This window comes from Microtus oregoni, unplaced genomic scaffold (genome assembly GCF_018167655.1).
Source record: "Microtus oregoni isolate MIOR12 unplaced genomic scaffold, Mior012 000000F_ref0000247, whole genome shotgun sequence".
Taxonomy (NCBI): Eukaryota; Metazoa; Chordata; class Mammalia; order Rodentia; family Cricetidae; genus Microtus; species Microtus oregoni.
Window position 1 is genome coordinate 40,426,930 of NW_024543059.1, and position 14,082 is coordinate 40,441,011.

The 14,082-nt window shown below is 41.1% G+C and overlaps 1 protein-coding gene across 1 annotated transcript in view; it reads left to right on the forward strand.

Moving 5' to 3' along the window:
• The first annotated feature begins 1,151 nt into the window (after positions 1-1,151).
• Positions 1,152-14,082, forward strand: part of Ano5 (anoctamin 5) — an 83,183-nt gene continuing 70,252 nt past the window's right edge. The window contains exons 1-3 of the mRNA XM_041650011.1: positions 1,152-1,483; positions 10,746-10,789; positions 13,365-13,418. Coding sequence (XP_041505945.1) covers positions 1,249-1,483; positions 10,746-10,789; positions 13,365-13,418 — 333 coding nt within the window. The 5' untranslated portion in view covers positions 1,152-1,248. The remainder of the gene's footprint in view (positions 1,484-10,745; positions 10,790-13,364; positions 13,419-14,082) is intronic.

Genomic DNA, 14,082 nt, shown 5'->3' on the forward strand with positions numbered 1-14,082 from the left:
TGTGTCTGACCTTCTCCCGACTGTAAAAAATGCCCTTGGCTCAGCTTGAAGGAAGTGTCCGTTAAAGAATCAATGCCCAAGTTGCAGTAGATACCTAGCCAAGAGTCTTCTGGAACGTTGGAGAAGACGTCACAAAAGGAGTGAGCTGCTTTAAGGGAAGTGATTCTTTTTCTCTCCCGACAGAAAATAAGCCCCGATTGTGAAGAACATTTTGCGGTAGCCTGTCTCCAGGGGAACCAGGGCTACGATTAGGCCAGGCCGAGGGTGCCCACCAGAGAGGCTGTGAGAAGGGTTGGAGATGGTGAACTGTGGGTACCTGCCCTGAGTGGGTGGACCGACTAAAACAGGAAACTCTACGCCCGCATGGAGGAAGGACAGGAGCCAGAAGACTCCCTGGAGCCCGCCAGGGCTGGGGTATCCAGGGAAGCTGGTAGGGTAGAGGGGCGAGGAGTCCCAGAAGATGTAGATTCTGTGAGGGCCCCTGAGGAGGCAAGACAGGTGGAGGTGCTTGAAGCCTCCATGAATTTAAACATGTTGAGGGTCCCTGAGAGGGCAAGAAGGGTGGAAAGTCCTGGAGTCTCCAGGGATGTAAGCTTGGTGAGGGGCTCAGGAAAGGACCAGGTGGAAATCCTGGAGGAGGGAGGAATAAGGATGGAGACTCTGAGAGTCCAGGAGACAGAAACTGGGGAGGAACCTGGGCTGTCCGGAGAGATCAGCGAATTGGTGGTCTCTAAAAGCAAGGTGCCAGGAAGGTCCAAAGGGAAGAGGAGGAGTCGCCAGCATGAACTGGAGGAGCAAGTGGATGGGCAACAGAATCAAGAAAGCCATTTAGGCCAGTCTAGCCAGGATGGGGAGGAGTTCTTAGATCCCAACTTGGAAGGGACAATGCCTCACTATCGCTCCCGGACAATAAAACACAAGGGCGTAGCTGACAGTCTGATGGGTCGCCGCCACCGCAAGAGTCAGGCCAAGTACCGCCTGGAGAGGAAGCCCAGTGTGAGGAGCGGCTCTGAATCTTTGGCTCAGGGCCGCTTGTCCCTGGCACCTCGATCGTCCCTGGCTCCTGGATCGTCCCTGTCTGCTGGATCGTCCCTGGCTCCTGGATCGTCCCTGGCTCCTGGATCGTCCCTGGCTCCTGGATCATCCCTGGCTCCTGGATCGTCCCCGACTCCCAGATCGTCCCTGGCTCCCAGGGTGCCCCCGGTTCCCAGGGTGTCCCTAGTGCCTCGGGTGTCTCTGGCGCCCCGGATGTCCCTGGGTCTGGACTCAAATCGTTCTAGCTCCTTTAGGAGAGAGAGCTCCACTTGGTATCAAGAGCCACAGCTGCAATACCGGCGGCCCACCATTCGCTTCAGCCTCCGCCCCAAGACATCTCGCCGCCTGTCGCAGCGGTCAGCCACCACCTGCGTCTCGCTCATCAGTGCCTTCAACGAGCTGGCAAAGATGGGTGACCCGGACCTGTTGGAGATGGTGGAGGAGGAAGGTAGGACCGCAGGCTAGCGCTGAACAGGCGTGTGAAATTTCTCCGCGAGCGGTTTCTGGGGAACGTTCGCAGCGTGGTAAGCCCTGCCTTGTGCCTTTCCTGCCAGGTGGAGGGTGACATTCTGTGCCCCGCGATGGACCCGAATCCACCTGTGCCCCTGGCACCTGCAACCTGTGACTCCCTAGGATATCCGGGCATCTGTCTAGGACCCCTCTGACATCGAGTGATTGGCGTGTTGTAGTGTCCTGGGCCAGGGTTTTCCAAGAATAGTCTGCACAGTTGGTGACGCTTCTGTAACGAACTTGCCCTGATGTCTTCCTGTCAGCTCTCTGCAGACCCTTCAGACAGGTTTTGAGACAGTCATTACAGGATGGACTTACCTAAGGTTCTAACAGCTCTTGGGAACACTATAGTGTGTGTGTGTGTGTATGTGTGTGTGTGTTACACCGCTTTAAATGAAGCCTTATTTATGTTGAAAACACTAGCTTACACTGACCTATATTTTGTCGATTTATAGTCTAGTTAACACATTTTTCCTAAACATAGTTTTCCTTCTGGAACAACTAAGTCTCAGTTCTCTTAGTAATTCTGGAGCTTTTATTTGTTGTCTTCTTTTTTCCAGTATTTTGAACATAAAAGGTGTTCTGGTATTGGAAGAGGAGAAGATAAAATCTCTCACTCTGTAGCCCAGGCAGACTTCGAACTCATGGCAGAACTCCAGTTGCAGACTGAGTGCTGAGGCAGGAGCTCCTGGCTCTATTAAAATAAAATGATTAGAAGATACACGTGTAATCTTCCTATTTGGTCTTAGCAAGTCCAAGAATATTGTTGTTGTCTCTCCCACACCTGTTATTTTTCTTTTTGAAACAGAGTCTCACTGTGTAGACTAGGCTAGCCTCAAACACACAGAGATCTGCCTGCCTCTGCCTCCCGAGAACTGGGATTCAAGGCATGTAGTACCATTGCCTGCCTTATATCTTGGTGTGTTTCTGAAGTTCAGTCACATAGTACACCGTTCCTTGTATGTGGCAAGCGGTATTCCATTGTGAAGGAATGCCACACTCATTCCTTCATCAAATCCTGGGCAGAAAGTTAATTTCCCTCTTTATGCTACAGTGAACATACAGCGATGAACATTCATTTCTAAGTTATTGTTCAAACATTATTTCTCATTTTTCTTGCATCTATCTCAGAAGGTCCATGGAACATGCAGTCACTCTGTACTGACTAACTTAAGCCATGGCCACAGTTTTCTAAGGGTCTACATAGTTTGTTTTTTTTTTTTAATCCCACCAGTGGCTTCTATTTCTTTTTTGAATGAAAAAATATGAAACAAAAAATATATACACTGTGATAGTTTCTGGACAATAAAGAAAAATATTACCTTGCAGTCACATGGAGATGAACTATTTCATTTTTCAGTCATGTGCAGGTCCATGTGATTTAGTCTTAGGGTAATCCTACTTACCAGAAGCTGTGGGGCTAGCAACCCTTTGTCATGAGAACAAATGTAGCTTCTGTCTCTCCAAGGAGTTTCAGAACATTCCTGAGGCTCATCTCTTTTCATTGCAAATGGCGTGATGGAGTATCTTTCCTTATATAATCTCAGCTATCTCTCTTATTTGAGTGAACATGGGAGAAAATTATATTAATGGGAAGTTTGGCATCTGAATCCTGACCATATGTCTGGACGTGGCAGCAAGACACTCAAGAGAGCAGGGTCTTGGCAGCCCAGTTCCTCAGACAACTCCTGTTTTTTTCAGGTGTAAAATGAGAAAGTCCCATGCTTTGCTTTATTGGTCTGGAAGCCCATTTGTTACAGTTGCTTCTCTGTTGCTGTGAAGGGATGCCACGACTAAGACAATTTATAAAAGAAAATGCTTATTGGGAATCACAGTTCCAGATGGTTAGAGTCCATGACCATCATGGCAGAGAACATGACAGCAAGCACGACATTGGAGTACTGGTCCACAGGCATAATGCAGAGGGAGGGAGGGAGAAGGGGGAGGGGAGAGCTAAATGGAAGTGATGTGATCTTTTGAAACCTCAGCGTTCACCCCTAATGACATACTGCCTCCAACAAGGCACACCTCCCTATCCCTCCCAAACAGGTCCACGTGCAGAACTCAAGTATGTCAGCCTACAGGGGCCATTCTTATTCAAACTACCAGATTTTTTTGTGTGCTTTGGTGACTGCTATTGACAAGCTATAACTGGAAAAAGTAGATTGAAGTTTAGCATTGAAAATGAAAGTTTAAAAGATGGATGTAAAGTCATATCATTATAGCTATATTAAGCAGTGTATCTAATAAAACAACCCACCCCTTAGCTATGAGGTTATTTAAGTTCCCTTGCAGTTGTTAGTTGTTCTCAATAGGAACACACTAAGAAATCTGCTGTGAAGTGATTTCAAAAGCCTGGGTGGTAGAGCTTCTTCTTGCACATCAGGACACAGTATGAGCTTGGGAACACTAACTCAACTGCTCATGGTGCCACGTGGCTACACTTTATTTTGTGCTGCTGGTAAGCATGTAACATGAGATGATCTCTTGGCAAATACAGGGGCTATTTTGAGCTCTGCTTTTGCAAGAGAACGTGTTCATGGTAAGGTGCCTTCCATGGAAACTGGTCATCCAGTCTGTGCTGGTTTTCCTCTGTAGTGTATAAATGCTGACTCTCCTCAGTTGTTAGTACCACCCTTCACAACTCTGCTTTCTTGCCTACATACAGCAAGTTTCCAGGGCTGGAGGGATCTCAAAGTGCTCACGTAGAACTGGCTCCAAATTTGCCCTCCTCAGGACCCTTGGTTTTTAACATTTAAAAAATATTTATTTTTAAATGTGTTTTAAATTTTGTTTATTTTATTTTATATGTATGAGAGTTTTATGTGTGTGTGTGTGTACTACATGGATACATGATGCCCTCAGAAATGGGAAGAGAGCATTATATCCCCTGGGACTGGAGTTACAGATGGTTGTGAACAGCCACGTGAGTGCTGGGAAGGGAAACTGATCCTCTCTACAAGAGCAATATGTGTTCTAAACTGCTGAGTCATCTCCTCAGCCCTTATTTTTTTTCTTTGTGTGTCTCTGTGTCTGCTGTGTGATGCAGGTGCCTGTAGAAGCCAGAAGAGAGCCTTGGGTTCCTTGGAGCTAGAATAACAGACATTTATGAGCTGCAAGATATAGGTGCTGGGAGCAGAGCCTTGGTCCTCTGGAAGAACTCTGCTTACTCTGGACCTCCGAGCTCTCATTTCAGCCCCAGGCCTCATGCTTGGTATGTGTGTCTGAGTCGTGAATATTTGTACGTGGGATAGCAAGCGATCTGTGTGTGTGTGTCTGTCTAATATAGGAGGAAAAAGAATCTAACCTCCTCAAATACTGCTGCTCAGAAGATTCAACACACAGAAAAAAGAACTCATGAAGTGGTTTGGGGCAAGGGTAGGGAGGAGAATGTCTGAGCTGCCACAGTGTGAAGTATCGTCTGGGCAGAGCCAGAGCAGAGAGTTTACTCCAGGGAAGGGAAGCAGGGGGATTAAAGGGTACAGAGTGAGGGGAGGGTAGCAGGGACCTTGGAAGACTTAGAGCAACCCCTGTCAGAATCTTCAAATCCATCTTGTCCAGTTCAGATGAGAGTTTGAAAGTGAAAGTGTCTCTCCTGCCTAATTTTATGTCAAACAGAACAAAGGAGGCAGGTAAAGGAGGGTTTCCTGTTTAGAATTTTCACCTTTTTCTTCATAAAAATGGAGCCATAAAGTGCTCTGTGCACCTTGTTTAAGGACTGCTTTTTGATAACTCTGTGATGCAATCCTATTTGTGGATTGCATTGTTCCTTGGTGTAATTGTGATAACTTGTCTTCCACCTCGGTGAGTTGGTGTCCCCTGCTACCATAACTTGAGATATAAATACATATCTCTGAGAGTCCTAACTTCTTTGTCATAGGCCTGTTAATTAATTTTTGTTGCTTTAATGAAGTGTCTGACAATGATGGTATGTCAGGAGCAGAGTAGTATTTAGTTCACGCATTTAGAGCTGAGTGATTGACATATGTAGAGCTTGAGGGATTTCTGGCTATGCCACATATCATGATGACTGATACTGCAAATGCAAGAGAACAATTTACAGTAAGATGCAATGCCAGAAAGACTCAGGGCATGACGGGCTCTTTCTCTCACAGCTCGTTCTTGCAAGGAATGATTGCGACCTCCTCTAGAGCTAAAGGAGTTTCTTCCAAATGGGATGCCTGCAGTGTTCCAGTTATGTGTGACTAGGCTCTTGATGGCTCAGCGGTTAAGAGCACTGCCTGCTCTTCCAAAGGTCCCGAGTTCAATTCCCAGCAGCAACATGGTAACTCACTACTATCTGTAATGAGATCTGGTGTCTTCTTGAGGAAGAGACTTGGTCAGTTGTCCTCATAAATTAGGACCATGAAACCCAAATATGGACAAATTTAACAGAACCACCATATATGGGCTGCCCATACATGCTTTGCCAGGGTACAAATTTTCTTTTTCTATTTCAGGTTCTTGCCTTCCCTTCTCAATATTGTCACACTGGAAGCCAGACCTCTGGCATGTGAAACTCTGGGAGACACACTCAAACCATATCCAAAGGCATGTAAGAGTGATCAGTCTTCCCTTCGCTCACAAGTCAACTGAGAACTGTTTGGGGCATTATTGAATCCCAAGCTATATATTGAGGCATATTCACTGGGAAAGCCCTTGATGTTTGGGTTTTATGTTATATACTTTTCAAAGGATATTTTATTTCTGTTTTTCTCTTTCACAAGAAAAAGTCCACACTCAGAAAATCTAAGTGATGTAGTCATTTTTGCTTAAGGTTCATGTTGTGCTTTTAAGTGTTAACACCTTTCTGTTTGTTTTTTATTGTTTTTACTGAGCTATATATTTTTCCCACATCCTTTCCTTCCTCCCCTTTTCCTCTTGGCCTCCCACTCCCACCATGCTCCCACTTAAGAGAAAAAAGGCAAGATCTGATGAGTTATTGGACTTGTTCATATCTTAAGAATGCCTCCTACAACACGACGATATGAATATAAAAATAATTACAAGAACTTTATTCTGAAACCTAAGCCAAACAATTTATAGAACTCCAGAAAAATGAATTTGGAATATAACATATCCTAATAATTGCAACAGTATCAACAAGGATCTTCTATACACCACGCACACACATCAGCTCACACTCCTTATAAGGTGGAAGGCATTGTGTCATTGATGTGTCGGCTGAAAGGGAAGCTATGGATGCTGTGTTGTTTGCCATGATGCATTGTATCCACCTGTGTAGGGAACATAGCCTGAGGAACAAATGGGAGCCTGGAAGCACAGCTAATACTGAACTCTGTTATCTTTCTATATTGCCCATGCTTTAGTGCGGCATGATTAATAAAAACTCACAGACAGATATGGGGTTCAACCCAAAGACCAGAAAAGCAAAGCAGCCAGCCACTGGCTCTTACCTTGATCTCAGTCTGAAAGTGGTGATCCTTCCTTCAGGAAACTTCAAAGTAAGACTAAGATTGAGAGTTGTTTCCCCGTATTTTATAACCCTCTCTAGTTATGGGTTTAAGGGAATGCACCACTAACACCTGGTATCTATGGCAAGCTAATGAGGCAACTGGGATTAAAGGTGTGTGGCTGTTTTACTTTTCTGATCTTCAGGCAAGCATTAGTTATTAAAATACAAATGAAATGCCATGCCACTACATTTTCCCTTTTTGTCTAAAATAAAATAGAAGGCTATAACTAAAAAAAACACTATATACAATAAGTACAATAACTATATACAATATATACAGGCCATAAATGAATCAATAATGTCTAGTCCATTTGCATTTGACAAATTCAGAGAAAATGCTCCATATCTATCCTATCTTGGTGAGTCCAAAGTCTTGTACTTCCTATCATAGCTTGCTTTCTGCATCAGATAAACAACAACAACAAAAAAAATATTTAACTATCTAGTCTTCACCTCCCTCAGAGACTCAAGAAGGAAATAATATTGAGTATGCAGGAAGTACAAGCAAGTGACTTCCAAAAAATGTGAGTAAGAACAGAAACAGTAGTCTTCCTAGACAGTCACCCAGTTCGTCTGTAATGCTGAGACATCCATCTTCAGAATACAGGCCTAGCATATCTAACAGACTTTTCTGTGGAGCAGGATATTGTGAAGGGCTGTCCTGCTTTGTCTTGACAATGTTTGGCAGTAACTTTCTTTTGTGTCCTGCTTGTCCAATAGGACAGCATAGTGTTAGTAGTCAAAACAGGGCATTTTCTTGCCCAATGGCTTACTTTTGCCATAAAAATAATAAATTCCATGTGGAGTTTCTTTGGTGCTCATTATATTCTCTGAAATAGATTGGTGTTTCCAGAAATGGACATGTCTGATTGTCATGAAAAAGAGCCTAAGCTATTGAAACATCTTAAATGCCATATTCTCTAGATCTCTGAAGTGTTTGAAGATGACTTGTCTATCTAAAATATATCTTTGTTTGACCTTGAAAATATACCCAATGTGACTGCAAGTTCAATTATAATAGGTAACTAATTACTAACCTGCATTTCCTTATTATCCTAAAGAGTTGGTAATAATAATTTTCAAGGACTAGAAATTTCCCTTACATTGTTAAATGAGCTGTATCCTTGAACAAGATTAGAAATGAATGTACCATGTTTTAACAAAATTAATCTCAAATTTGTATCAATATACAAAATTTGTATATAATATAAAAAAGTCCAATTCAATATAAAACATTTAAAATTAGTAGTTGCTTTTTAAAAGTACATTAAGTAGTCTACTTTTTATTTTATCATAACTTTATGCTCCCTTTTTCTTTTCAGAGTAGATTCAATAATCTATCCTTTTATCCTATCATATCTATAATATCTATAATCCATTGAATGATCAAAAACCATCCACCCTACCTCTTGTGAATATGGGTATTGTATTCTTAAATTTACTTCCTGCTGTCTGGGGGCAACAGTATCTTTAGGGGATCTTGAAAGAAAAATTTGGGTTAATTGTCAAGACCTGGGAGTGGTGGCTATATCAATTTTTTTTGTCCAGTCTATGTGTAATGGAAAAGTTTAGGGCTTGTTACATGTCCTGGCTAGAGTAGTATTTAAAACTGAAAGATCTCATCTAGCCACCTCAAAATTGTTCTGAATAGTTTATAATCCAAAACCAATCTTTAAGTGCTGTTATCAGCTGAATGGCATCATATGAACCAGGTAGAATCCTTGTTGTGTGGCACCATCTTCTTCCCAGAGACTTCAAAGATTAGTGTAGAAATTTTTATTATTCAGTGTAGAAAAGTTAAACATTATACATATAAAAACAGAAAGTTTAAATTTAAGTAGACATTGAAAGAAAGGTACCATAGAGAAGAAAATAAGTATAGGAAGAAATCAAATTCTGGAAAACAGTGTTTTGATAATAACCTTATTCCCAAAATTTTTATTTTTCTTTGGTCCCACACCAGATGACTCTCCTGATATGAGACAGAAATTCTGAGTTTTTTATTTAACAACATGCTTTGATTTATAGAAGTACTGAGCCGCAGACCAACTCCAAAGCCAGCTTTGATTTTAAGTCAGTTGGGCCTACTATTATATTGAAAAGTAAGGAGATATTTATGTTTGGGGAGTGAGATTTTTACCCTGCATGGAAGATTGGTATCATAAACCAAATTTTTCTTTATTTGTTGATTCTTTATGGATAGCTATCTTTTTTTCTTTAGGCATCTATATGTCTAAGGTCTCTTGACCTCTCAAAGATGGATATTTTCTATTTTCCTGCAAAGACAAGAACAGAATCCTGACCCAACCATTGTGAGGTTTCCTTACAACTTGTAGAATTGTCACCTCAGTGAGTGACCTGTCATTTCTCTGTATCAAGAGGTTTGTCCTTTTCAAATTGAATATTGATAATTTTGATGGTATTTATAGCTTCTCTTCTCCTGTAGAAAAAGGAGTGAAATCCTTCCTTCAACATAGTACATCTAGTTTCCATTCTGAGGTCAATACATCCTTAAAGTACACCAGCTATTTAATACAGAAGTTTTTCTATTGTCTAGTGTCTCTGCAGTTGTTGTTCCTTTTTCTCATTGACATTAAAAAAATTCAAAGTTGCAATCAATTTCTAGGGATGTTTATCATCCCTTTCTGTTTGTTCAACATATCCTTTGTAGTTCAATTTAATCTAGAAAGATTAAACTGCCTGACCTGTAGGATTGTGTGGTATACCTGTACATGTTTTATATAGTAATATAATGTCTTAGAGACATATGCTGAAACATTGTCTTCTTCATTTGTCATTCTTTCCCATGATGGTCATAACTTCTAATAAATGTATGATTACCAAATTAACCTTTTCTGAATGCAAGGCAGTTGTCCATTAAAAACCTGAATAGGTATCAATGGTGTTGTGTACATATTTTAGTTTTTTTTAATTCTTTAAAATGGAACATATCCATCTGCCAGATTTCATTCCTTTGCATACCCTTTGGGTTACTTCCTGCAGGTAGTGGTGTTTGGTTGTACAAAGAAAAAGTAGAAGATTTTCTAATGTTCTCCTTGGCTTGTTGTATGTATTTTAAAAGTCCTTTTAAAACATTTGCTACTGACATGATGTTTTCAATGAAATTCTGAGGGTTTCATTACATTTCCTGTCAATAATTGGTTTGTGTATTACCTTATGCTAGAGGATCTGGCAGACTCTTATGAGATGTGTGTTATGTACCTGAAAAAGCAATAAAGTCAATTCTGTATCATTGGGTATAAATTCAGTGGTTTCAATATGCAAAACAACTCATTCTGCATATTGTGAATCAGTAACTATGTTGAGAGGGTCTTTAAAATCCCTTAGTACCCTTAAAATAGCATATAATTCTGACTTTTGGATAGAGTCATAAGGACTATTTTCCACTTCGCTTAAATTTTCTGATTTGCAACCTACCTTTCCTGATTTATTTGTATCAGTATAGATATCAAGTATCCAGTTATTGGTGTTTCCCATACAATGTGAGGCAAGATCCAATTAGTTCTCTTTATAAGTCTAGTTTTCTCACTTTTGGAGCAGTTGTTGAGCTTTCCAAGAAAATTACTATAAGCTCTTTGCCAGTGTCCACTGACTTCCAATAATTTGTTAATTTCATCACTCATAAAAGATACTAATAATTTATGCTGTGTCTATACCTGCTAATTTACAACATAATTTATCTTTCTTTTCTTATTTTTTCTAGGTTTAAGAGCCAAAGAAATAAACTATGTTTTCCAAAGGAGTGAGGTAAGTCTGTGTATTAACTTTATTATATGCAAAATACAAAGATTATGTCAAGGTTAGCACCTCAGATGTATAACTGCTTTGGACCCCACTTATCCTCACCTATAATTCTCTGACTTGATCATCTTTTAATGTGAGACAGATCTCACACCTCATTCACTATTTAAACTTAACATTAGATTGGTGTTCTCACTTAAGAAAACCAACCATTTGCAAATAGTTTCACTGTCAGAAAGTTGCTTGATTTAAGAATCACACAAGTTCTAGAATTCATTTTAAAACATAATTTTTAAATGGAGCGGAGAAAGATATTTTTGTATTGGAAAAGTCTCATTTGAATTCATATTGAGGTTTCCTGTGCAATAAGTTCAGATGTGCTGGGGTTTGATCTGCAAGACAATAACTGTAAACCAAACACTATAGGGACGTGCAATGCTGGTTTGTGTTTGACACTTGTTTACACCATCGTTGTTGGGATGGAACATATTCTTACTGAGGGCTATCTGGTTCAAGTGACTCAAGAGTTAAGAAAACACTTTTATCTAAAACAATAAAATCAAATACAGTTGCTCTCTGTATCTGCAAGTCCCAGCCTTGTGTAGTCAATCAACTAAGCCTTGAAGGGAGGAAAAGTGAGATTGTCTTGTGACAGCATGCTGTGTACCCGAAACACACATGATGGAGTAATGAGACGCTTTGTGAGTCCTCTGAATGAATAAGACCACATTTGTTACTTGTAAAAGTATGTGACATCCATCAACTTAACAGTGCTGTTCTATTTTGTACCAGTTTACTTAATTAGTGACTGGGCACTGGGAAGGAGGGCACACGACAACGAAAGCTGTGCCACTGTTGAGGAACCATAGGCTTGACCATAGTAAGGATTCTTCTTAGACATAACAAATCTAGGTTACAGGAGCCAATGAAATACACAGCCAAGAGGTTAAAAATGAAGGAAGGAACTCTACCAGTTTATGTTTCAAGTTGGAGACATGATTGCCAGTTTGGGGTCAAATCTGAAAAAAGCTGACCTTTTTCTAAGGTGTGAGATAGTCAAGTTCCTGTGAGGACATTACCAGGACCATGTGGTTTGCTTCAGCCATTTCATATGTAAAACAACTGCTTTTTCTGTATGTTCATAGAATGCAGATGTTTTAAGGCTCTGGGGTCAAACAAGGACAAACTAAGTTCCTTTACTGTCTTCATAGTGTAAATGTAGTTCTACCATTTATTTATATTTATTTTTCTGTTTTTTAAGTTTCCGTTGTGTGTGTGGGTTTGTGATACACACATGTATTCAGGTGTCCCTGGAAGGCCAGAAGATGTAGGAGTTACATGTGTTGCTAAGAACCAAATCCAGGCACTCCAAAAGAGTAGCAATTACTCTTAACTTGTGAGACATCACTCTGTCTCTTTGTGGTTAGTTTGTAGAGACTGCCATTTCAGAACTGTTTGATGGGTTAGTTGTATTTGTTATTTTGTTACAGTTTTGCAGTCACCAGTAAGATTTGTGTCGGCTAAAGTAGTTTGAATATACCTGTGCTCAACCTGTCTTCCTCCTAGCTAAGAAGACAGAGAGACTATTGTTCCTTGCAATCTACTGTGTAAACTACAATGCGCAGTATATTCCCGAAAGCTCCTGAAGTGCCCTTAATCCACGTTCACTGTTTTTCAAAACTGATTTGCCCAGAACCAAGCAGTTGGATGTGACGCTGAAGAGAGAGAGAGAGAGAGAGAGAGAGAGAGAGAGAGAGAGAGAGAGAGAGAGGAGAGAGAGGAGAGAGAGGAGAGAGAGGAGAGAGAGAAAACTGAATATCCAATGTGGATATGGACTTACGGACTTCAGGTCACCTCTGGTAACTGGGGCCACTCCTGATCCTATCCCTGGAAATTCAGAAGTGGACAGGTGAGATCTCAGGAGCCAAATCTGTGGTGTGTGCACCACTGAGTAACAGGTGAATTGGAAACCCATGTCCAAGAAAACAGACACACTTCGGTTGCATGTGGCTTGAGTGTGTCATATATGCACAGGGATTTGTCTTGCATTGTACACTGTTTTAAAGCATGATGTGTCCTCTTCAAAGCTACAAATTTTCAATAACTTCAAACCAATGGCAAGAAACATGAAACATCCAGTCGGTGATGCATGTTCCCTGTTGGTCCTGCTCAGAATCCTAAAAATTCCACAGCTTCTGGTTATTTTACTGTGGGGTGGAAGGTTTTAAGCCTTTCACCTGTTGCAAATTGTCTGAGGACTTAGTAGAGCTTCCTCTACAATATTTCTTTTCCTTCCTCCGTTCTTTCCATCTCTTTTTCTTTCCAACCTTACACAGATATGTGTACAGATACATACACACACGGACATGTATGCACACATACTTGCAACTTCATATACCGTTTCAGATGGAGAAATCGAGTTCAGGTTTCAGGGTGTGGTATTTCTGCAGAGAGAACCTCACTGTTCTTGCTTTGGAAACTTAAATGTTACGGTTTTTTACTCAGGCCATTCTTACAACTCTGTATCTCTCCCTCCCTCCCTCCCTCCCTCCCTCCCTCCCTCCCTTTTTGCTATTAACAGAGCCTGGTCTCCAGGGATACCAGCTTCCTCATCAGTGATGAGCCACAGCCATTGGTAAGCAACGGCCTGTGGTTCCTTTCTTGGGTGGGCAGACATAGATGTCCTTCTGTGTCTGACCTGGGCATACTAGGATGCCGATCTCAGGTCCTTATGTGTGCTGTCTGAGAATGTATGACTTTCAGAAAATTATTTTTTAAGAAAAAGATTATAGCGGACATGGTAAGAATAGCGGCACATAGGGAACATTAGTATACACTTTTAATAAGTTTGGCTGTTGCAGAAACTTTGTGAAAACCACTCTGTGTTTATGGGGCAGGTCTTGGAATTGAACCCTCAACCTTCTTACTCCACTACAGTATGCTTAGCTATAAATTAATGCCTAAGAGTAATCATAATTTAAACTTCAACAATTAAACTTAGATCCAACTCAGAAGTTATTGAACTTAAAATTTGATTAAGTTTGCTGAGTAAATAAGTATGCTCTTTGGGAAGACGGGAAATGGAGTTCAGGTGTCCTCCGTTTCCCCTGGCATTGTCTTTGAGGGTCCTTACTTGTGCTTAGTAGCTCTGTCTCCTCTGCACCTTCTGGTTGAGACAACTTTAAGTACTTCCTTGCACCTAGTAACCTCCACGGTTGATGATGTCCTTTTACTTTGTAGAGCGCACCTCAGCTGGAGCATTCCTAATGTGTTTCTCATGATTCAAACTGGAGGTGGAG